General features: G+C 39.0%; 1 protein-coding gene across 2 annotated transcripts; it reads left to right on the top strand.

Moving 5' to 3' along the window:
- The first annotated feature begins 862 nt into the window (after window positions 1-862).
- LOC127432486 (PAX3- and PAX7-binding protein 1-like) lies at window positions 863-21,253 on the top strand. 2 transcript variants are annotated; one of them, XM_051683608.1, is made up of 18 exons: window positions 863-1,256; window positions 7,277-7,408; window positions 7,716-7,898; window positions 8,190-8,411; window positions 8,808-8,908; window positions 10,172-10,389; window positions 11,379-11,568; window positions 13,493-13,616; window positions 15,068-15,170; window positions 15,495-15,610; window positions 16,141-16,340; window positions 16,453-16,603; window positions 16,732-16,853; window positions 17,191-17,267; window positions 17,448-17,514; window positions 18,102-18,248; window positions 18,519-18,673; window positions 20,475-21,253. In XM_051683608.1, exons 1-18 carry the CDS (start codon window positions 980-982, stop codon window positions 20,590-20,592), a joined length of 2,703 nt encoding a protein of 900 aa, XP_051539568.1. In that variant the 5' UTR covers window positions 863-979; the 3' UTR covers window positions 20,593-21,253. The 2 variants fall into 2 exon arrangements, with proteins under 2 accessions (XP_051539568.1, XP_051539567.1); XM_051683607.1 differs by having other exon boundaries at window positions 10,172-10,653.
- Window positions 21,254-21,994: the final 741 nt, after the last annotated feature.

The following is a 21,994-nucleotide window of genomic DNA, read 5'->3' as shown; positions in this document are numbered from 1 at the left end:
TATTTACGGCTTGAATATTTGATATGCACATGTGAGCGGCACTGAAACTCCCCTTTTATCTGATTGTTGAACCCGCCCCGTCTTCTGTACTGCCTTAATCCTATCAGCCAGAATTAGAGTTGGGATCGCTCTGCAAATTTGTCTCAATTTTCATTAAAATTGTCCCGAACCACCACTAACTGTAAACTATGCATTCCATATGTATTAGAATCTTGCTGCTTTGCACATCATGGTGTTGTTGCGAGGTGTTGCCTCTAATGGATGATGCGTGATAGATCGCAAGCCACATCACTTGGCCATATGTTGACTGGGAGTTGGTCTATTATATATTATTTTTATTTTTAGAAACTTGTATGATTTAGTAGTACCTGTGTATTCGTGTCCCATAATTCAAAGGCGTAAACTAATTTTTAAACATTGAAGGATTTTTTTTTTTTTTTTTTTTTTAGCCTTTTCCCCCAATATCTTTTTCCTTTTTAAATAGAAAATGAAATGGTCAACAGGAAATTAGTTTGTATCTGCTTATTTTATTAATCAGTGTTAAAACCAATAAAGAAAAAAAAAAAAACACACAAACACACAGTTTTTAATTTTTGGGTTAAAAAAGAAAAAGGAATGGACACAAAAGCACACGGACCTTTTGGTAAACCTTTTTATTTTTTATTTGTATTTTTTACTTTTTTTATTTGCAATTTTCAGTGGACCCAGCTTATTTATAATAGCTTGGCCTAGAATAGAATGATATTAGACGCACTGGATGATGTTAGCACACAGTAAATGGATTAATGGGGCCGCGCTTCTCCACTAGTGGGCAGCAGTGTTCTCCAGTCGCCGCGCAGCAAATCCAAAAAGTGACAGACGAACAAAAACGCATCCTGCAACGGCAAAATGGTGGACTTGTCATTATCTGTGGCACCTTACGAAAATCTCCAGGTTAGCCTCCACGTACTCTCCTAGATGCGCTGTAAACTCCATCACAATGTTTAAGAAAGCAAAAAGGTGCAACTTAAGGCGGCGGAATGACTCGGACGATGAGGAGAAAAAGGAGGATCAACAGACAAGCGGGCCCGGAGCCGAAAACTCGGTGAACTCGAGCGAGATCACCACCACCAGCCTCGCCACCGGAGCAAACATGCTGAACAATCTTGGGAACGGATTCCAGCCCGGTGCTGTCAAATTCAGCAAAGAGAAGAAGAAAAAAAAAGAGAACCGCGAGGAACCGAAAGCGAGCCTGTTAAGCTTCCATGATGATGAAGGTACTTGATTATCTGGAATCGGAGACGCATATCTAACATAAATAGAGGGACATATTTAAATAAAGCAATGCTTTTTGAGTAATTCGTGGTGTTGCAGTGCTGTTCACGATGCCAACATGCTATCAATTAACCTGGATCATTAAAGGGGTTATGACATCAGGAATAACATTTTCCTTTATCTTTTAACATATAAACGGCCATTGTACTATATATATATATATATATATATATATATATATATACTGTAAGTTTCAGACCTCAAAACATCCGTCTCACTGCAAAAAGAGCATTTGTTGAAACCAAGCTGCCAAAATGACTTTTCAAAATGAAAATTCTCTACTTCCTCCACATTGTGATGTCACACTGTAGTAGACGTTTGCATCTGACCGCCTTCAAAACAACTCAACAACGCCTACTTTATTTTATCACTTCCTTAGTCCCGCCCAGTAGTGGTGAGCAGTGAGATGGCAATGAGAGAGCAGGGGCACGTTCAGCTCCAACAAGACGTAGCAAAACCTTTATTTAAATGGATACGGTGGTGCGTTGAACACCCCGTTGTGTTACGCAAGCATTGCAACTATGGCAGCTGAGAAGGCCATTCTTTGCGTTCTTTTCGAAGAATTTTCAGAGCCTGATGAAATCGGTTTAAATATGTGTTTAAGGGGACGTTCACACGGGCACGTTTGCTGCGGTCCGATTCCGAGTGCGATTGTGCCCGGTGCCCCCCTGCAGCGTTGATCTGGTTTCACACTCACTTCATTCTATCGAACCCCGGTCCATTTGCGTTCATCTTACATTATCACAAACAAGCATGGAGAACACAACGCGACTCCTCATACTTTTTGTTTTTTTGTTATTTTGGTGCCATTGTGCACAGCAGAGTGAACGACAACTGCATATATGTGCGCTTCATGGCATAACTCATCAGATGTCCAGGGGAAGGCGGCTTGCTGCTGTTCGCAAACAGCGTTTTTTGAGGAGACAGCTGATTGCATGGAATTCATTTGCATCTTTGTATACACTGCACGCTTACACTCGTGTCCAAGGTGAAGTTATCGCCAATGTCATCTCCTATTATACCCTATATTTATTAGTTGAAACGTTTGATGACGTCATCGACTAAAATGCATGCGCAGGTTACTTCATGAATGAGTGCGCACCTGAGTCCGATTTGCTTTCACATTCACGCGAATCGCACTACAGTTCCATTGCAACTGAACTCAGACCACCTCCTACAGGTAGTCTCGGGTTCGGTACCGCGGTGCGCTCCCCGGTCCGCATGACAGCTTTCACGTTACCACGTATTTTTCATGCGAACCGTGCTCTGTTTCGAACTAAACTGCCAGTGTGAAAGCACCCTAATACTACAAAATATGCTTGATGTTACAGTCACTGCCCTTGCCAACCAGAATAGAAGAGAACATCGCAATCGAGTGAAGGGATATGTGGAATCTATGGTTCCTAATTATGGTGATCCAACATTTGCCTTGCATTTCAGGATAAGGCAAACATTTCTTCTAATGTCTTCAATTGTTGCATACGCCAAGCTGCAGTGGACACATTTGTAAAGGACTTTAGTTGGATCCATTGTGCGCATTGCCTTTTTAATATGAGAGAATGAGCGAAAACATACCTTAAAGCCCGTTGCGCACCATTTTGAGGAAACATGTCATTCAACCCGGAAACGTAGCAAAACGGTGCACACCGTTTTGAGATTGAATGTGCCCCAGGTCAGTCAAGAGCAGAGAGCCAATCATAACAGTGGCCGGTCACTGTCTAGCCTTAAAGGAGAAGCAGCACCAATACTGAGCATTTCTGACAGGGTCAGAATGAGTGTGAAAAATTATCATTTTTTACAAATATATGATTTGTATTTTTTGTGCACAAAACTTTAGAAATATTATAAGTGAACCTCAAGGAACATATATATGAAGCCGGCATTTATACCACGCTATACTTGTGTGTGTGTGTGTGTGTGTGTGTGTATATATATAAGTATACTTCTTCACAGTCTTTAAGAGATGGGCTGCAAAGTTTTCAATTTTAACAACAGTAACCTGGGAAAGAACTCCTCAGCTGGCAGGTGCAATTGAAAACAAAAAACATCATGTCCAAAGTACACCCACGATTACGTTTAACCAATCATCAACGCTGAGCTCTCCTAGGTCAAGAAATTCAGAAATGTGCGGGAATAAGAGAAATAACACCAAACAAACACATTGGCAGAACAAAAACTTCACTGCATTTGGTCATCATTTGTAGGCAAACTAAGTGAAGCCTGTTCGCCATATGCAAAAACACTCTTTTTGGCCAGATTTTGTTTTAAATGACCACACACCCATTTGTTCTTCGATTTTGTATGAAGTATGCAGGGCCTTAAGAGTTGTTGTTCTTTTGTTTTTGTTGATTCACATTCTTCGTGCATATCGCCACCTACTGGGCAGGGAGGAGAATTTATAGTAAAAAAGGACTTAAATATACATGTTATAATATGTATACTATAATATGTTATGATATATGTAAATAATATGTTTCACATGGACCTACAGAGCTGAAATATTCTAAAAGTCTTCGTTTGTGTTCTGCAGAAGAAAGTCATACACATCTGGGATGGCATGAGGCTGAGTAAATGATGAAAGTATTTTCATTTTTAGGTGAACTATTTCTTTAATTAAAATCAATGAAAATGAAAGGCAGTAACAGGGGAGTACTTCTATGATTTGTAAATACTTAACAATTTAAATAATATTTAGTTCTTTAACATTGTGATAATAATATCTAGGGCTGTCAGTAGATTACATTTTTTTTTAATCGTAATATCATCATTTTTCGTAGTTAATTGCAATTAATCTCAGATTTTAAAAGTAGTAAAATTTGACTCTTTTTATAGCCTACTTATTTCCTGTCATAATGCATTTATTTGTTCTTTGGAAAGAACAACACAATAGAACAAAACAATACAGTATGTAACAAAAATGCTATTAACGTTTTCCGAACTCCACAGTATAAAGACAGAAATTCACTAAAATGGACTCTATGCACGGAACGTAGCCTACGTATTTCGTTTTCCGTTATCGTGTCCAGCTAACGTAAAAGTGTCAAGAGTTGTAGCAAATTACTATTCTTTCTAAAATAATTTATCTCAACAAATGTGATTTTATTTAGTAAAAGTATAAAAATGATCTCAGTAATGAGCTCCAAAAGTGTAAATACATACGATCTGAAGCTTGCAGAACGGCCGAGCACTGCTATACCATTGTGTAAGGCTTCCTCTGTGTTGAAAGTATTTTCATCCAGCAATTGTACAGTGATTTACAAGTGAGTAATACTGCAACACAAGCGATTCCTGAAGACGATGTGGGATGTGGTATTATATTTTCCCCCTAGTCAAAGCATGAGTTTACGCATGAGTAAAGCACTACTGAGGAAAAAAATAATTTACAGTTGAGGATTAATTTATATTCATATAATCTGTAATATCACACCACAGTATTCAAAAGTAAAAGTAAAGAAACAATAACACAATTGGTAACACTTTACAGTAAGGTTATTTGTTAACATTAGTTAACATTAGGTAACATGAATTAACAATGAACAATAATTTTAAAGCATTTATTAATCTTAATGTTAATTTCAACATACTAATAGATTTTAAAAATCAAAAGTTGTATATGTTAACATTAGTTAATGCACTATGAACTAACATGAACTAACAATTGTATTTTTAATAAATTATATTGACAAAGATAAGTAAATTCTGCAAAACAATATATTGTTAATTGTTTGATCATGATGCCCAATACATTAATGCATGTTAACGAATGGAACATTATTGTCAAGTGTTAACACTTTAATCTATTTAATCTATGTTTAGGCTATTGTGTCAAATTACTGCATCATTGTTAACTGTTCTTTTTTGCAAATAAAAGAAAAAAGGAGAATAAAATGTTCACTTTTTTTTTTTTTTTATAAGCATTTGTCCAACATCAGTGCTCTCTTCAGTTCGGCAGACCTCTGCACACGCACATGACAAATCTCTCAGAAACGGGACACGATTTTTATTAACGTAAATTTAACTGAAAGTGAAAATTATATTATACTGCATAAATGGAAAACAATAAACTAATATTGACCACTATTAGACAAATTGTATGGTTAGAGTCATTATGTTAAGAAATATATGATCGTTCACTCCTGCATTTGGTGTGAAGCTGGATTATCATCAATTGTCATATTATATTAACTTATAATATCACAGGGCTATACTTTATCTAGCAAAATGAATCAAAACAATTACATGTGTAATACAGTTGGAAACAGGAGCAGGAACCTTGCTAAATCAGTGCTGGTCTATGGCTTGTGAATATTCACCCTCATTGTGGTCGATAACTTAAAATACACGTTGTTAAACCCCTTCTTCCTTTTAATTGGATCAACAGCTCCGTGTCTCAATGTGCGATGGATATTGTTCAGAGTCATCCGCAGAAACTTGTGTAAATGACGCGTGTGAAAAGTAATTTTCCCCCGAGTCGTATCGACAGCATTAATCAGCATCGACAGTTTCCGGCGCTGCGCCGGAAGTAAGTGTGCCCCCTGAGGAAAAATGCGGAAGTGACTGTGCATAGAGTCAATAGCTCCAATTCGAGTAACATTAAACATTTCCCAAAGTCTAAGTGGGATGTTGACTAGTATTAGAACTAGTATTCATTACAATGGGCATTAAACCCTCATTTTATATTAATCAGTAGGCAGGCACTCTCAGACATTGATCTTTTTTCAGAATAAAAGTGATCGTATCACTTTAGAAGACCTCAGTTTAACCGCTGGAGTCGTATCGATGACATTTATGCTGACTGTCTGTGATTGGAGCTTTGGAGCTTCAAAAGAGAAATCTCCATTCACTTGCATTTTAAGGAGCTACTGAGCTAAGATGTTTTTCTATTTTTCTTCAAATGTGTTCTGGTAAAGAAAGAAAGTCATACACACCTGGGATATCATGAGGGTGAGGAAATAATGAGAGAATTTTTCTTTTTGGGTGAACTATCCCTGTAATGTTGACAGCACTAATAATATCACAATGACCGTTTTTTCAGGTTTCAGTAATGAGAATTGGGGAGTGCATAACTGTCATGAAAATATGTCAGATAAATCTTAATGGCCATTTACAAATTAAATAATATATCATTATTTCATGTTGTGGTAATAGTAATATCATGATGACTGTCTTTTTTTCACGTTGCGGTAATGTGAATTGTTGGAAAGACGTATATAACATTTTCTATATGATTTTATTTATTTTTTTTCTCCTCAATTTGGAATGCCCAATTCCCAATGTGCTCTAAGTCCTCATGGTGGCGTAGTGACTCGCCTCAATCTGTTTGGCGGAGAACGTATCTCAGTTGTCTCCACATCTGAGACCGTCAATCCACACATCTTATCACGTGGCTTGTTGAGCGCATTACCGCGGAGACCTAGCGCATATGGAGGCTTCACGCTACTCTCCGCGGCATCCACGCATAACTCACCATGCTCCCCACCGAGAGCGAGAACCACATTATAGTGATCATGAGGAGGTTACCCCATGTGACTCTACCCTCCCTAGGAGACCTGGCTGGAGTCACTCAGCACTCCCTGGATTCGAACTCGTGACTCCAGGGGTGGTAGTCAGCGTCTTTACATGCTGAGCTACCCAGGCCCCCGATTCTGGAGTTATTAATTAATTATTAATTTGGACCAGAACATTTTTTGAAAGGTTTCGTGAGAATCCCCCATTGATTACTTTGCATATATTAGCCGTTTGGTGACCTGCACAGTGATTTGTTCTGCATATGTTTCAATCTATTCAGTAATTGGCTGAAGACCAATATATGTGAACATTGCAGTTAGTATGATTGTTATGTGTTTAGAAATTCTAGCTAATTGAATTAATGCCTAATAGTAATAAGCACAGATTCATCATGTCAGTTCAAGGATATGGAAATGGACACTCATGCTTTGTATCTCATATCTCCAACCATTAGATGACACTGAAGTGTTCCGCGTAAAGAAATCCAACTACAGCAAGAAGATCGTCAAGCAGTTGAAGAAAGAATACATGGAGGATTTGGAAAAAAGCAGTGATACCATACAGGGACAAAGTACACGCTTTGATGGTACCAATACATTTTTTTCCCCCGATTTATATCATTTTGGTGATTTAGATTAGAATTTAGATTCTGCTTCATAATTTAAAACAACAAATTGAATATATAGTAAAGCCAATTTCTTGTTTGTTTATTATTTTTAAGTTTAGAAGTATCATCAGAAACAAGTATTTGAATTATAACTAGATAATGTAATGACCCCATTTGGTTTAGCGGTATGTGAGGTCCTAGGTTCAGATCCCCGGCAAGCCCCCAATAATCTTATACTCATAAACGAGTATTCAATGAATATTGCTCATTGAATTGTTTATTCCAGGTGGACCTGGTCAAAAGCTGGTAATTAAAGAAGAGCCCTTAGAGGGCAGCAGAGCCAGCAGTGAGCAGGGAGAAGAAGAAATGGAGGTGGACAGCAATGAGGAACAGGACGAGGAGAGTGAGCAAAGATCTGGGGGTGCAGAATTCAGCCAGACTCTGTCTGCCCTCAGCTCTCTCAGGCCAGGTAAACACCCCCATCACCATCTCCAGACCAGACCTGCAGAACAGTTCGCAGTACCAAAGTCAGCATGATTTGGCTGTTTTGTTTTTTAAACATTCAAGACCAGAACTCCTACTCAGGGGTGTTGCGTTTAAACATCCAGTGTTGTCAAACGTTCCATGTGACCTCAAATGTGCAATTTTATACGCACAACTAAAATGGATTTGGTTAGTGTAGGCCCTGGGTAATCTGATTCACATGAATCGAATTAGTCGGTCTGTTTACACCAACGATAACTCTCATATGTTCCTAAAGGTGAGATCCCAGATGCGGCCTTCATCCACGCCGCTCGTAAACGTAGGCAGATGGCTCGAGAGCTCGGGGGTGAAGGCAACTTAGTGGAGAACGAGGTGACAAACAAGCGCCTTGTACGCGAGGATGAGCAAGGCGGCAGTGACGACGACGAAGATGAGAAGAGAATTGTCTTCAGTGGCGTCAAGATGAAGAGTCAAAGGCAGAAAATAGCGGAAGAGATTGGTCAGTGTGTGATGTGTTTACTGTCATGGTAGCATAGTGGTTAAGATCTGAGCTAGTTTTATGAAACTTGCTGGTTCGAACCCTAAAAGGGGAAATGTATTGAGAATTATATGAACCCCCTATCATCTGTATGCCCTTGAGCAAAGCTTTTAAAGGGATAGTTCACCCAAAAGTCTTTTTTTTTTAGGATGAACTTTCCCTTTAATTTCACGTTGTTCAAAAAGGGGCTGTCCTTGTAATAAAACTGATGTCATTTTAAATGGCAAATAAGTCCCTTAAATAGAAAAGTATTGGCTGAATGACTAAGAAATGCATGAGGAATCCAGTTCCTTGTACTAAGGTCTGATCGTAGTGTTTGTTTTAAATGTGTATGTCTGTGTGTATGCTGTGGTTCAGGTATTGAGGGCAGTGATGATGAAGCTCTGGATAATGGACAGGATGAGGAAGTGAGCCGCTGGGAACAGGAGCAGATCAGGAAGGGTATCAGCATTCCTCAGGTGGGAAGGTCACAATGTGCTCCCTCTAGTGCTCTTCTTGGCTACAGTATGCGTCTCTAACTTAAAGTGATAGTTCACCTAAAAAAGAAAATTCTCTCATCATTTACTCACGCTCATGCCATCCCAGATGTGTATGACTTTCTTCTGCAGAACCCAAATTAAGATTTTTAGAAGAATATTTCAGCTCTGTAGGTCCGTACAATTTAAGTGAATGGTGGCCAGAACTTTGAAGCTCCAAAAATCTCTAAGGCAGCATAAAAATAATCCATATGACTAAAGTGGTTTAATTTATATCTTCAGAAGCATTATGATAGGTGTGGTTAAAAAAAAAAACAGATCAATATTTTAATCCTTTTTTTAACAATAAATCTCCACTTTCTCTTCCACAGTCTTTTGTTATTTGGCGATTCACATTCTTTGTGCATATTGCCACCTACTGATATATTTTTCTTTCTTTTTTTCACCCAATTTGGAATGCCCAATTCCCAATGCGCTTTTTTTAAGTCCTCGTGGTTGTGTAGTGATTCGCCTCAGTCCGGGTGGCGGAGGACGAATCCCAGCTGCCTCCGCGTCTGAGACCGCCAACCTGCGCATCTTATTACGTAGCTTGTTGAGCGCGTTGCCACGGAGACATAGCATCCACGCTCAACTCACCACGCGCCCCACTGAGAACGAACCACATTATAGCGACCACGAGGTGGTTACCCCATGTGACTCTACCCTCCCTTGCAACTGGGCCAATTTGGTTGCTTAGGAGACCTGGCTGGAGTCACTCAGCACGCCCTGGGATTCGAACTGGCGAACTCCAGGGGTGGTAGCCAGCGTCTTTTACCACTGAGCTACCCAGGCCCCCCCAAAGGTAGAGATTTATAGTAAAAAAGGACTTAAATAAATGTTGATGTGTTTCTCACCCACATCTGTTGTATCGCTTTTGAAGATATGGATTAAACCACTGGAGTCTTATAGATTACTCTAGTGCTTCATTTATGTGCTTTGTGGAGCTTCAAAGTTCTTGTCACCGTGAAATTCTAAAAATCTTTGTGTTCTGCAGAAGAAAGAAAGTCATACACATCTGGGATGCATGACGGTGAGTAAATTATGAGAGAATTTAATTTTTTTTGGTGAACTATCCCTTTAAATGCTTCTAGACTACTTTACAGGTTTTGTGCCAGACAGTGTCTTTTCTATTCTGACAAAAGTTCCCAGGAATTGCACATTTATATGTTAAGATCTTTAACGTTTTGTCCGGTGTTGCTGTTTCAGGTCCAAACCACCCAATCAGAGGAAACAGCAATGTATTACCAAGGCAGTTATGATGCACAGCCCTATGGAGCTTCCTACGCCATGCAGTTTACCTACCCCACTGTTGGAGCAGACAACAGCAAGCCTTTGAAAACAGAGACTTCAGTCCCCTATCCCATTCTGTCTAGTGATCTGCCCCCTATAACCACAGATTTGGTAAAGAAACGTCTCAAAGACAGGTACGGTCTGAACTGCCTTCTCATCGGTGGTTACTGTAACCCCTCAAATTCCCAGTTCAGATCTGTCCAGTTTGTCGGTATTTCCTTGGATATTTTTCTAAATGTACTGAAGCTTTATCGTTTTGACTGCTTTGGAATGCCTGCTAGTTCTGATGCACAACATGTAAATCTTCACTATTCACATTTACTGAAGATGAATTGCACTTTGGACTACCAGAATAGTGTCATGCGAGGATGCACCAATCACAGGGGCTCACAGCTGAGGTGCCTTCGAATATCCCCACACACTGATCCTTGTTAATGCTGGATATTTTGATATGTGTCCAAGATTCATCCAAGACGGCCATGTATAGCTGCAATGTAATATTTCACCCTGCAGATAGAGTGATTTGATCCATAAATTTTGCAACAGTTTTTGTTTGTCATTTACGACTCAATAGATTCACTTATTACTTAAAAGACCCCATGAAATCACTTGAAAAAAGCAGTTTTCTGTCCTGTGTTGATTTATTTCCAATTGAAACCTGAAGTTTGGGCAGGACATATCGAAGGTCGCTTGTCCCTTTTTTTTAAATGGCTAATAGGCTACAGTTACATCACAGCCATGAACTATGATTTGCTACTTGCTAGTCTGTTGCTGGTGGGATTAGTGGGAGTGGACATTCTCATTCCAGAGAGCATTTGATTGACTAAAATCTGTGACTAACAATATGAGTCCACAATATTTTGGTCTGTTTTCCTGGATGAGAAAATTCACTTTTAGCAGATTTAGTCTGTTAACTTTTAGGGAGTACACTAGCATGTAAATGGCTTCAAAGCAAAAGGACTTGGACTAAAAGCCACGAAACTCCAGATTTGTATTTCATGGGGGTTTTTAACAAAACCAGCGCCTGCTGTCACATTCAACCATCAGGACATGTGCCACCCATAGTGACATCCCCACTTAATTCACTAATAATAAATCTCTCTTTGACTCTCCTGTGTGCCAGGCTGAGCTTCATGCGCCAGGGGCACAGTTCCAATACCCGGCGCTATGAGCAGATCCAGGAGGAGCTGGTGGCCTCCAATAAGACCATCCAGCTCCTGGAAGGCTCCTCGCAGGAGGCTGAAGACAAATATAGATTCTTGCAAGAAATGCGAGGGTATGTTGGAGACTTGCTTGAGTGTTTCAGTGAAAAGGTAAGAATGAGCTTATGATTTATACTTATGCCATTATGTTGTTTTTTGTTGACTCTTTTTTTCTTGACTGTTTCTGCATTGTGATTGGTGTTAGACTTGTAAGTTAATTTGACTTTGCCTATGTTTGAATTGTGTTGTTAATCAGACTTGCAGAAATGTATTGGCCTAGAATAAAATGGCCTCAAATTCCTTTACAATAACATTGGAAGTGTAAATGATAGCAGTTACCTTACAGTATATAAACTCATTCATTATATACTTTTCTTTATTAAACCTGGTATATGGTATAACGTTACATCCTTTTTCCCACAACAGGTGGCAACTTAAGCAGCAAAATATGGGTCTTCTTTATGGCCTTTGGTGGCATGTTATTCATACGTTTTGCTCTTAATGGCTTATTTTCAGAAAAAAAGAGGTGCTATATTCACAAAACATGGTATCTTTGATATGGGGCATGGAGAACTTGCAGATCGCCAACATTTAGTCTTATTAATTGGAATAAATTCTCTTATCATTTACACACCCTCATGCCACCCCAGATGTGTATGACTTTCTTTCTTATCCAGAACACAAATGAAGATATTTAGAAAAATATCTCAGGTCTGTAGCTCCATACAATGCAAGTGAAAGGTGATCAGACCTTTTGTAGCTCCAAAAATCACAAGTAATCCATATGACTCCAGTGTTTAAATCCTTGTCTTCAGAAGCAATATAATAGGTGTGGGTGAGAAACAGAACAATATTTAAGTCCTTTTTTTACTCTAAATTTCCACTTTCATGTTCTCTTTCAGATGTGAAACTGAAACTAAACAGACACCACAAGTGACTTTTAGATGTAAAAGTGAAAGTGAGATTTAGAGTAAGAAAAAACTTTCTTCCCCTTTTTTTTTCCCAATTTGGAATGCCCAATTCCCACTGTGCTTTTAAGTCCTCGTGGTCGCGTAGTGATTCGCCTCAGTCTGGGTGGCGGAGGACGAATCCCAGTTGCATCTGCGTCTGAGACAGTCAACCCACGCATCTTAACACGTGGCTTGTTTAGCGCGTTGCCACGGAGACATAGCGCGTGTGGAGGCTTCATGCCATCCTCCGCAGCAACCACGCTCAACTCACCACGCGCCCCATCGAGAACGAACCAGCGAACGATAGTGATCACGAGAAGGTTACCCCATGTGACTCTACCCTCCCTAGCAACCGGGCCAATTTGGTTGCTTAGGAGACCTGGCTGGAGTCACTCAGCACGCCCTGGGATTCGAACTAGCGAACTCCAGGGGTGATGGCCAGCGTCTTTTACCACTGAGCTACCCAGGCCCCCTAACCATTTGAAGTATTAATAATAAGTTGCCGTTTAGGGACTTCGGATATGAACTCAAACAACTTAGCCAATGTTGCTAACAGTTAGCTAACATGATCATTCAGATACAGCTTCATTTAGCTAATGATAGCTAGCTACTCTACCCTGCAAAGCCAAAATGCAGTAACTACACCAGCACTGAAACACTTTGAATCTGTCCAGCCTAATTATATTATTTTATTTGTATTGTTATACAGTGTTATTCATTATATATGTAAATATATATGATTTAATTATGCTATTTTATATTCATATTTTATTATTTCAGTTAATAGTATCATGCTATTTTCTGAATCTGAGCATAGTTGAGCCAAACCTGTCTGACACAGGACAGATCATAGTCAAAGAGACCCGGTTTCAGTCATGACTTAACTTTGACACAATGTGTCTTTACAAACTGAACTGTTCTTACCTTGATAAGTTGAATAGAACTGTTCAATCAGAGCTGAATTTGGTCTAGTTTGGCTGCTCTTTCTCCCATGCCACAGCACAACACACTTAGCCTTGACCCCGTCTCGGCCTCTGGCCGCCTGGTTTTGGTTCAGCTGTCACAAAAACCATCATATCTTTCAGGTGCCTGTTATTCTGGAGCTAGAGGCCGCCATGCACCAGTTACTACGGCAACGGGCATCCCGTCTCGTCCAGAGAAGACAGGATGATATTAAAGATGAATCATCGGAGTTTTCCAGCCTTTCAAGTCAGTCCATCTTGAAGGTTTTTATTTTTCATTTGAATGGCCTCATTTTTTTTTCTTCCACTTTTTACAATGTTTAGTTACAGTAACTGTTGCATTAACAGTTACGATTTATGTTTAAGTACACCTCAGAATAATAGGCACGGTCCATGAATTTGTCCTGTGTGTGAATGTTGTTTACATATGAGTGAGACAAATGAAAATGTATGTGGCTTTCGAATGGTGAAAGTGGACAGACTTCTTGTTGAATGATCAGTGTTCACAATAAAACATTGCAAAGATTCTGAGCAGGTAGGTTTGGAGAAGAAATATTTAGTTTTTCTCAAAGAAATTTTCCAAAAATGAAATTCCTAGATAATGTGTTTTTATTATTATTATTATTATTATTATTATTATTTATTTATTTTTATGTATTTATTTATTTTTATTAGTGTGTACTACTGTATGTTAATGTGCAGTTTATAATTTGTACAGATGTATCAGTCAGTACGTTTACATGCACCGTTATAATCGAGCTACAGTGGATTTTTCACAGTCAAGTTACAGTCTTCATCTGTCTGTGCAAGTACACATGACACCATGCGTGATCGAATATTTGAAGGGAGGACATCAATTGAAAATCTGTTAAATACATCAACTCTGTCTTTCAAAGCATGAGCACAATGCAGAGGCCAGTTGCGGTCCGATTAAATTGTATACAGTACTGTGCAAAAGTCTTAGGCATATAAGATGTTTCACAAACACCATCTGGATGGTTATTTACATCTTCAGCTTTAGTGTGTCAATAGGAAATATAATTTTTAGACTCCCAAACAATCCTTTTGCAAGTAGAATAGAATAGAAGAACAGGGAGCCCTGCAACAGATGGCATGACCCCCACTGAACATCTAGTCAGTATGGGATTACATGGAGACAGAAGCAACTGAGACAGTCTAAATAGAAAGAAGAACTGTGGCAAATTCTCCAAGAAGCTTCGAACATCCTTTCTGCCAACAGCCAAGAAAAACTGTGTCCAGGTGTACCATGGGGAATTGGTGATGTTTTGAAGGCCAAGTTGGTCACACCAAATATTGATTTAGCTTTTTTATGTTTACTGTACTTTGTATGAATTTAATTGATAAATGAAAATTATGTATCCCATTATTTTTGAAGACTTCCTCACTATTCAACATTTTTCACAAGTGCATAAAACTTTTGCACAGTACTGTACATGCTGGACGAAGCCGAGATACTGTTGCACTATCTAAATCTGTTAGTATAACTTCGCAAAAATCGCACTGGCACAATTTCAGTCGGACTAAAGTGTTTACATGACATTATAAAAAGTCAAATTATTGTTTTAGTCCGACTGAAATCGATCTTTTAAAATGCATGTAAACATACTGAGTGCAGGTTAAATCAGGACTGGCGAGTTCAGTTTTACTGAGGGTTAATATTAGTCCTTTCCATTTCAGGTAAGGCTGTTATGGCTCCTAACCTGGACTCATTCGGTCGAGATCGCACAGCCTATCATGAGCTCGCCAAGCAGAGGAGAATAGCTGAAAGAGAAGCCAGACGGTACACTTTCTAAATTTTCTTAATGTATGCATGTTTGAATTTTGGATAACTAATCTTGTGATCAACGGTGTAAGCTGTCAATGGCCTAAATTAATTTATTTGAAACTTTTTATTTACTCATTCATAAGGTTGCTGGTAGACTTTGGAATTCACCAAATGGGCACAGTTAATAGCCAATAAACTCAAAATGGACAAATATTGACCGATATATCAGTCAGTCACCAAATCAAAGAAAGCTCCTGAATTTCTCAGATATTTAGCAGTTTTAATATGTATGTTTAATAAGTCTGTGTTTTGATATTGTGAAATTATTTTCCCCAACAGAACTCGACGTAGACAAGCTCGAGAACAGAATGGGAAGAGAGCCGAGCATAAGGAGGGGCTGTCCAGTGATGACGAGGAGACATCCACTGACATCACTAGCTACAACCTAGAGAGAGGTGACATGTTTTCGTTTGAAATATTCACAGCTTTTTTTTTTTCTCCCCCAATTTGGAATGTCCAATTCACAATGCGCGCTAAGTCCTCGTGGTGGCGTAGTGACTCGCCTCAAACCGGGTGGCGGAGGATGAATCTCAGTTGCCTGCATCCACGCACAACTCACCACGTGCCCCACAGAGAGCGAGAACCACACATTATAGCGACCACGAGGAGGTTACCCCATGTGACTCTATCATCCCAAGCAACCGGGCCAAATTTGGTTGCTTAGGAGACCTGGCTGGAGTCACTCAGCACACCTTGGATTCAAACTCACATCTCCAGGGGTGGTAGTCAGCGTCTTTACTCGCTGAGCTACCCAGGCCCCCGAAATATTCACAGCTTAAACATAGAACCATATATCCCAAAGAATGCAAAAACTGTTAATGCAATGATTATATTTTCAGGTAGTGAAATTCAATGTGCTAAAGACATTTGTCATTAAAATACTTCCATACTCATTTAATATTGTGTTTTTTGAATACACATTCAGATCGCATTTTAAAAGAGTTGAAGAAGGTGTTTGAGGATGTGGTGGAGGATTTCCACTCTCTGGACAACATAAAGTCTCACTTTGAGACTTGGAGGAAGTTGTATTTGACATGCTACAGAGACGCTTACATCAACCTGTGTCTGCCCAAACTCTTCAACCCTCTTATTCGTCTGCAGCTCATTACATGGTCTCCACTGGAGGTACAGAGAAGACTTTCTATGCAGTTCCAGATGAATTTATAATCATCAGCTTTGAATGACCGTAATGTTGTTCTTTAATTGACATATTCACTATTGGTATTCATCTATGCAGGTGGAGTGTCCAAATTTTGAGTACATGCTGTGGTTTGAGTCTTTGCTGTTTTACGGCTGTGAGGATCAGAGCACCCTGAAGAAAGAGGAGGACATAGACAATAGCCTACTGCCTGCCATTGTAGAAAGAGTCATTCTTCCCAAACTGGCAGGTCAGTCAGACAAGTTTCCATCATTCTCATGGACAAATTCATTCAGCCTTTTAAATTTAACTAAAAGCACCTCAAACCCAAATCACGCCTTTCAAAACGTGATTTCCTTTTTCCTGTTGCCTCATCAGTACTGACGGATCAGGTATGGGATCCTCTCTCCAACAGTCAGACGTCCAGACTGGTGGCTTACATGCAGAGGCTGATCAAAGACTACCCAACTGTGCTACACGGTGAAAACCGCAACACACAAGTCAGTGAACAGATGTCAAAAGCCTTTTTTGCATGTTATTTTTACTGAACCACAAATTAGACATGCACAGATGAAAAGAGTTTATGAACACAATTTAAGAGTTGGATGCATTTCTATAATTTTATCTGTAATCTGTGTATGTTGTATTTTGATTTACTGCCTGTTTGGTTTTAAAGGTTCACTTAGTGATTTGTCCTCATATTTAAAGAATATATTCATGTAAACTCACATAAGATGAAGATTCCAGTCAAGTATTCCAGATTGCAAAATAAACCAAAATTATTGAGTGCATCTTTAAGTATTAAGGAATGAAGTTGAAACTTTCTGTCTGTTTTAGGAGCTTCTGAAGACTATAGTAATGCGAATACGACGGACTCTTGATGATGACATTTTCCTGCCATTGTTTCCAAAAAAGTGAGTGTGAAATGCTAAAATGGTCACTTATGCTGTCTTTCAATGCAAAGCTCATTGTGTACATGCAGAATATTTAGTGATTTACACCTCCTCTTGGTTCCGATTATGACAATGTTTTGTAAACCAGTGTGTGACTGTTTATTTTATTTTATTTTTTTTTAATGGTTTCTTCCCCATTAGTGTTATGGAGAACAAGAACTCTGGTCCTTACCTCTTCTCCCAGAGGCAGTTTTGGTCTTGTGTGAAGGTAAGGCTAATAAAACTTACTGGAGTAGTTCACCCAAAAATGAAAATGATCTCATCATTTACTCACCCTCATGCCATCCCAGATGTGTGTAACTGACTTTCTTCTGCTGATCACAAACAAAAATTTTTAGAAGAATATCTTGGCTCTGTTGGTCCGTACAGTTCAAGTGAATGGTGACCAAAACTTTGAAGCTCAAAAAAGCACAAAGGCAGCATAAAAGCAATCCGTAAGACTCCAGTGGTCTGTTTTTTTAACCGCACCTATCATATCGCTTCTGAAGACGTTGAATTAACCACTGGAGTCGTATGGAGTTTTTGCATCGTATGGACAAACAGAGCTGAAATGTAATTCTAAAAATCTTTTTTATTGTTCAGCAGAAGAAAGAAAGTCATACACATCTGGTATGGCATGAGGATGAGTAAATGATGGGAGAATTTTTATTTTTGGGTGTAATCTTGCATTCATATTAAAACTACGTCCAGTTTTATTCACTTTCCACTGTAGAACCTGCTTATTCCTAGCAATAATAGTCACTTTGTAAAGATATGAATGGTAACTGCGTCTCTCTCCCTTTTTCTTGTTTTCAGTTTCTGGGGAATATTTTAAAGTGGGATGGGATCCTGTCTCAGTCCGTGCTGAAGGAATTGGCCATTGACAGCACACTAAACCGCTATATTCTTTCAGCCATGCAGTCCGTAGATGTCAGCGAAGAGAGTGTGGAGAAATGTCGCAGGGTACGACTAAAACCTCCTCTGCACCTTTGTATGGAACATGTGTCTCAATAGTTTCCTTACAGATTCATGATAAAATTTATGTTTAAGTTCACATATGCAGTTGCCATAAAAAATAGAATGCTATTGACTGCCATTTTGCCAGATTATTTACAAATAATGCTTTTTATCTGTATCCATTAATAATAAGAGTTTGATTGTCACCATTATAAATGTGGTGTTCATTACAAAGTCACAAAGCGCTTAACTGCCCATTTGCACTGCTGCCCTCAGGTGGTGGAGTGTTTTCCTGTCCAGTGGTTCAGCAGTCTGAAAGGACAGCAGACCCTTCCTCAGATGGAGAACTTCTGCAGATATATGAAACACATTGCCAGCAGTGTTTACCGCAGCTGTGTGGCAGGATCAGATGTAGAGAAGAGGAATGCTAGGTAAAGCAGGCTCTATCAAGTGTTTCAGTGTCTTTGAAAAAAAAAAAAGCACCTGTGTAAATGGCACACAACTTTGTTGCTACCTTTGCTTATTACACGTTTAGATATACAGCATAAAAATATATTTTTAATGTTACAATTTCAATTTTTTGTTAAGCAAAGCTTATACTTATACACACGTACGCAGTTGAAGTCAGAAGTTTACATGCACTTAGGTTGAAGTCATTTTTTAGCCGCTCCAGAGATTTCATATTAGCAAACTATAGTTTTGGCAAGTCGTTTAGGACATCTACTTTGTGCATTGTTTACAGACAGATTGTTTCACTTTTAATTGACTATACCACAATTTCAGTGGGCCAAAAGTTTACATTCACCAAGTTAACTGTGCCTTTATGCAGCTTGGGAAATTCTAGAAAATGATGTCAAGCCTTTAGGCAGTTAGCAAATTAGCTTCTGATAGGCTAATTGGCGTCAATTGGAGGTGTACCTGTGGATGTATTTTAAGGCCTACCTTCAAACACAGTGCCTCTTTCCTTGACATCATGGGAAAATCTGGTTCATCCTTGGGAGCAATTTTCAAACGCCTGAAGGTACCACGTTCATCTGTACAAAAAATAGTACGCAAGTATAAACACTATGGGACCACGCAGCCATCTCACACCGCTCAGGAAGGAGACGCATTCTGTCTCCTAGAGGTGATTGTAGTTTAGTGCGAAAAGTGCAAATCAGTCCCAGAGCAACAGCAAAGAACCTTGTGAAGATGCTGGAGGAAACAGGTAGACAAGTATCTATATCCACAGTAAAACGAGTCCTATATCAATATAACCTGAAAGGCTGCTCCGCAAGAAAGAATCCACTGCTCCAAAACTGCCATAAAAAAGCCAGACTGCAGTTTGCAAGTTCGCATGGGGACAACGATCTTACTTTTTGGAGAAATTTCCTCTGGTCTGATGAAACTAAAATTGAACTGTTTTACCATAATGACCATTGTTATGTTTGGAAAAGGGTGAAACTTGCAAGCTGAAGAACCCCATCCCAGACATGAAGCTTGAGGGTGGCAGCATCATGTTGTGGGGGTGCTTTGCTGCAGGAGGAACTGGTGCACTTCACAAAATAGATGGCATCATGAGGAAGGAAAATTATGTGGATATATATGTGGATATATTGAAGCAACGTCTCAAGACGTCAGCCAGGAAGTTAAAGCTTAGTCACAAATGGATCTTCCAAATGGACAATGAGCCCAAGCATACCTCCAAAGTTGTGGCAAAATGGCTTAAGGACAACAAAGTAAAGGTATTGGAGAGGCCATCGAAGCCTTGACCTCCAATCCAAAAGAAAATTTGTGGGCAGAACTGAAAAAGCATGTGCAAGCAAGGAGGCCCACAAACCTGACTAAGTTACACCAGTTCTGTCTGGAGGAATGGGCCAAAATTCCAGCAACTTATTGAGAGAAGCTTGTGGAAGGCTACCCAAAATGTTTGACCCAAGTTAAGCAATTTAAAGGCAATGCTACCAAATACTAACAAATTGTATGTAAACTTCTGACCCACTGGGAATGTGATGAAAGAAATAAAAGCTGATATAAATCATTCTCTCTACTATTATTCTGATATTTCACATTCTTAAAATAAAGTATTGATCCTAACTGACCTAAGACAGGGAATGTTTTCTAAGATTAAATGTCAGGAATTGTGAAAAACTTGAGTTTAAATGTATTTGGCTAAGGTGCATGTAAACTTCTGACTTCAACTGTATATACACAACATTTATGTAATTCATATCATTCTGTCTCTCTCCATAGGGAACATATAAAGGAGATGGTTAGGCTTCTTGGTCGGCTCAACGCTTTAGACCATGTGATAACTGTCGCATCAGAACATGGCATTAAAGATATAAAGACTTTACTCGAGAACAAATGAACGACAAGATATACTGCCTGACCACTGATCATTTTTTCTGACAAACCTTAAGCTGTAAATATTGTGAATAGTGTACATTTTTTTGTGAGGCTTAAGTAATTTGTTTTTTTTTTTTTTTTTCTGGAGCTGATGGGATATTCGGCAGAATCTAATGACATCATCTACAGATTAGGCATAAAGATGATCTGGGACTTTAGAGTTGAAATCCAGTGCTGATTTATCATCATTTGTGTTTGTCCTGGGTTCGAAGTGCACTCCTGTGTTAAAAATTCCATTTTCTGTGGAGACATCTCTACTTTTTACCTACTTTTTTTTTAAACAGATGAGATCACTTAATAGATCTTATAAATTGTGATCTATTGAGTCCATCACATTGCAGCATCATTACCTGCACGCTTGCTTCAAAAGACAACGTTACAACTATTAGTTTTGTGTTCTTTTCTCCCCCAAAAGGCTGCATGAGCAGATTACTTATGGCAGATTTTAAACATTGGTGAAGAAATATTTACTTGCAGCTTTCGGGTTGAATGATCCAGCATTTGACAGATTTTAAAATTGACTTGCTGTCAAGCAAAACCCTGTGCTGCAAAAACGAATGTGCATCTTTCTTCCCTGGACCCTGAAACATGTTCTATTTGCATAAATAAAAAGTTAATGTATATCCATGAAAAATTCCTTCCTTTATGTATAATTTGGGGTCTGAATGTTTGAGACCACATAGAAAATGTGGATGCATATGGATGTAGTGATTTGATTCCTTTTTTTACATGCAGTTATGAGTTCGCATATAAAACACTTTAGTGTTGCTAACAATTTCCTCTGGTGTATATCTAGCAGTGGTTTGGCTTGAGGGAGAATACAAAGTCTAAAGTGATTTAATTGTGTGGAGGTTTGCATTTGTTTAAACTTTAAAATTGTCACTAATGCAATAAGCAAAGTTCTGAGATACTCCTACTCACTGCAAGAACTCTTAAGGACTGTCAACAGTCCTTTCAGTAGCCCCATCAAAAGGGAAAGGTTTTGCTCTTGAAATAAGTTCCTTTAGTACATAAGATATTCAAGGCTCCTTTAAAGGATGCTTGGAGATTCTCTAGAGGGTTCTGCCAGTGTGGCAAGAACCCCAAATGGTACCTTAAAGGAATAGTTCACCCAAAGATTCTCTCATAATTAACTCACCCCCATGCCATCCCAGATGTTTGACTTTTTCATCTGCTGAACACAAGTGAAAATTTTTAAGAGTAATAATATCACAGCTCTGTAGGTCCGTACAATGCAAGTGAATGGGTGCCAACATTTTTGAAACTCCAAAATCTAAACAAGGACAACATGAAAGTACTCCAAACAACTCTAGTGGTTAACTCAATGTCTTCTGAAGTGATATGACAGGTGTGGGTGATAAACA

Source organism: Myxocyprinus asiaticus, chromosome 42 (assembly GCF_019703515.2).
Source record: "Myxocyprinus asiaticus isolate MX2 ecotype Aquarium Trade chromosome 42, UBuf_Myxa_2, whole genome shotgun sequence".
Lineage (NCBI taxonomy): Eukaryota > Metazoa > Chordata > Actinopteri > Cypriniformes > Catostomidae > Myxocyprinus > Myxocyprinus asiaticus.
This window is presented reverse-complemented; position numbering and strand designations above follow the sequence as displayed.

Bases quoted from the DNA above. Each gene is read 5' to 3' on its own strand.
- LOC127432486 (XM_051683607.1), top strand. From the start codon at position 980: ATGTTTAAGAAAGCAAAAAGGTGCAACTTAAGGCGGCGGAATGACTCG. The intron at 7,899-8,189 runs GTAAACACCCCC...ATGTTCCTAAAG, and splicing joins CCTCAGCTCTCTCAGGCCAG to GTGAGATCCCAGATGCGGCC. The intron at 10,654-11,378 runs GTGCCTTCGAAT...CCTGTGTGCCAG, and splicing joins CACAGGGGCTCACAGCTGAG to GCTGAGCTTCATGCGCCAGG.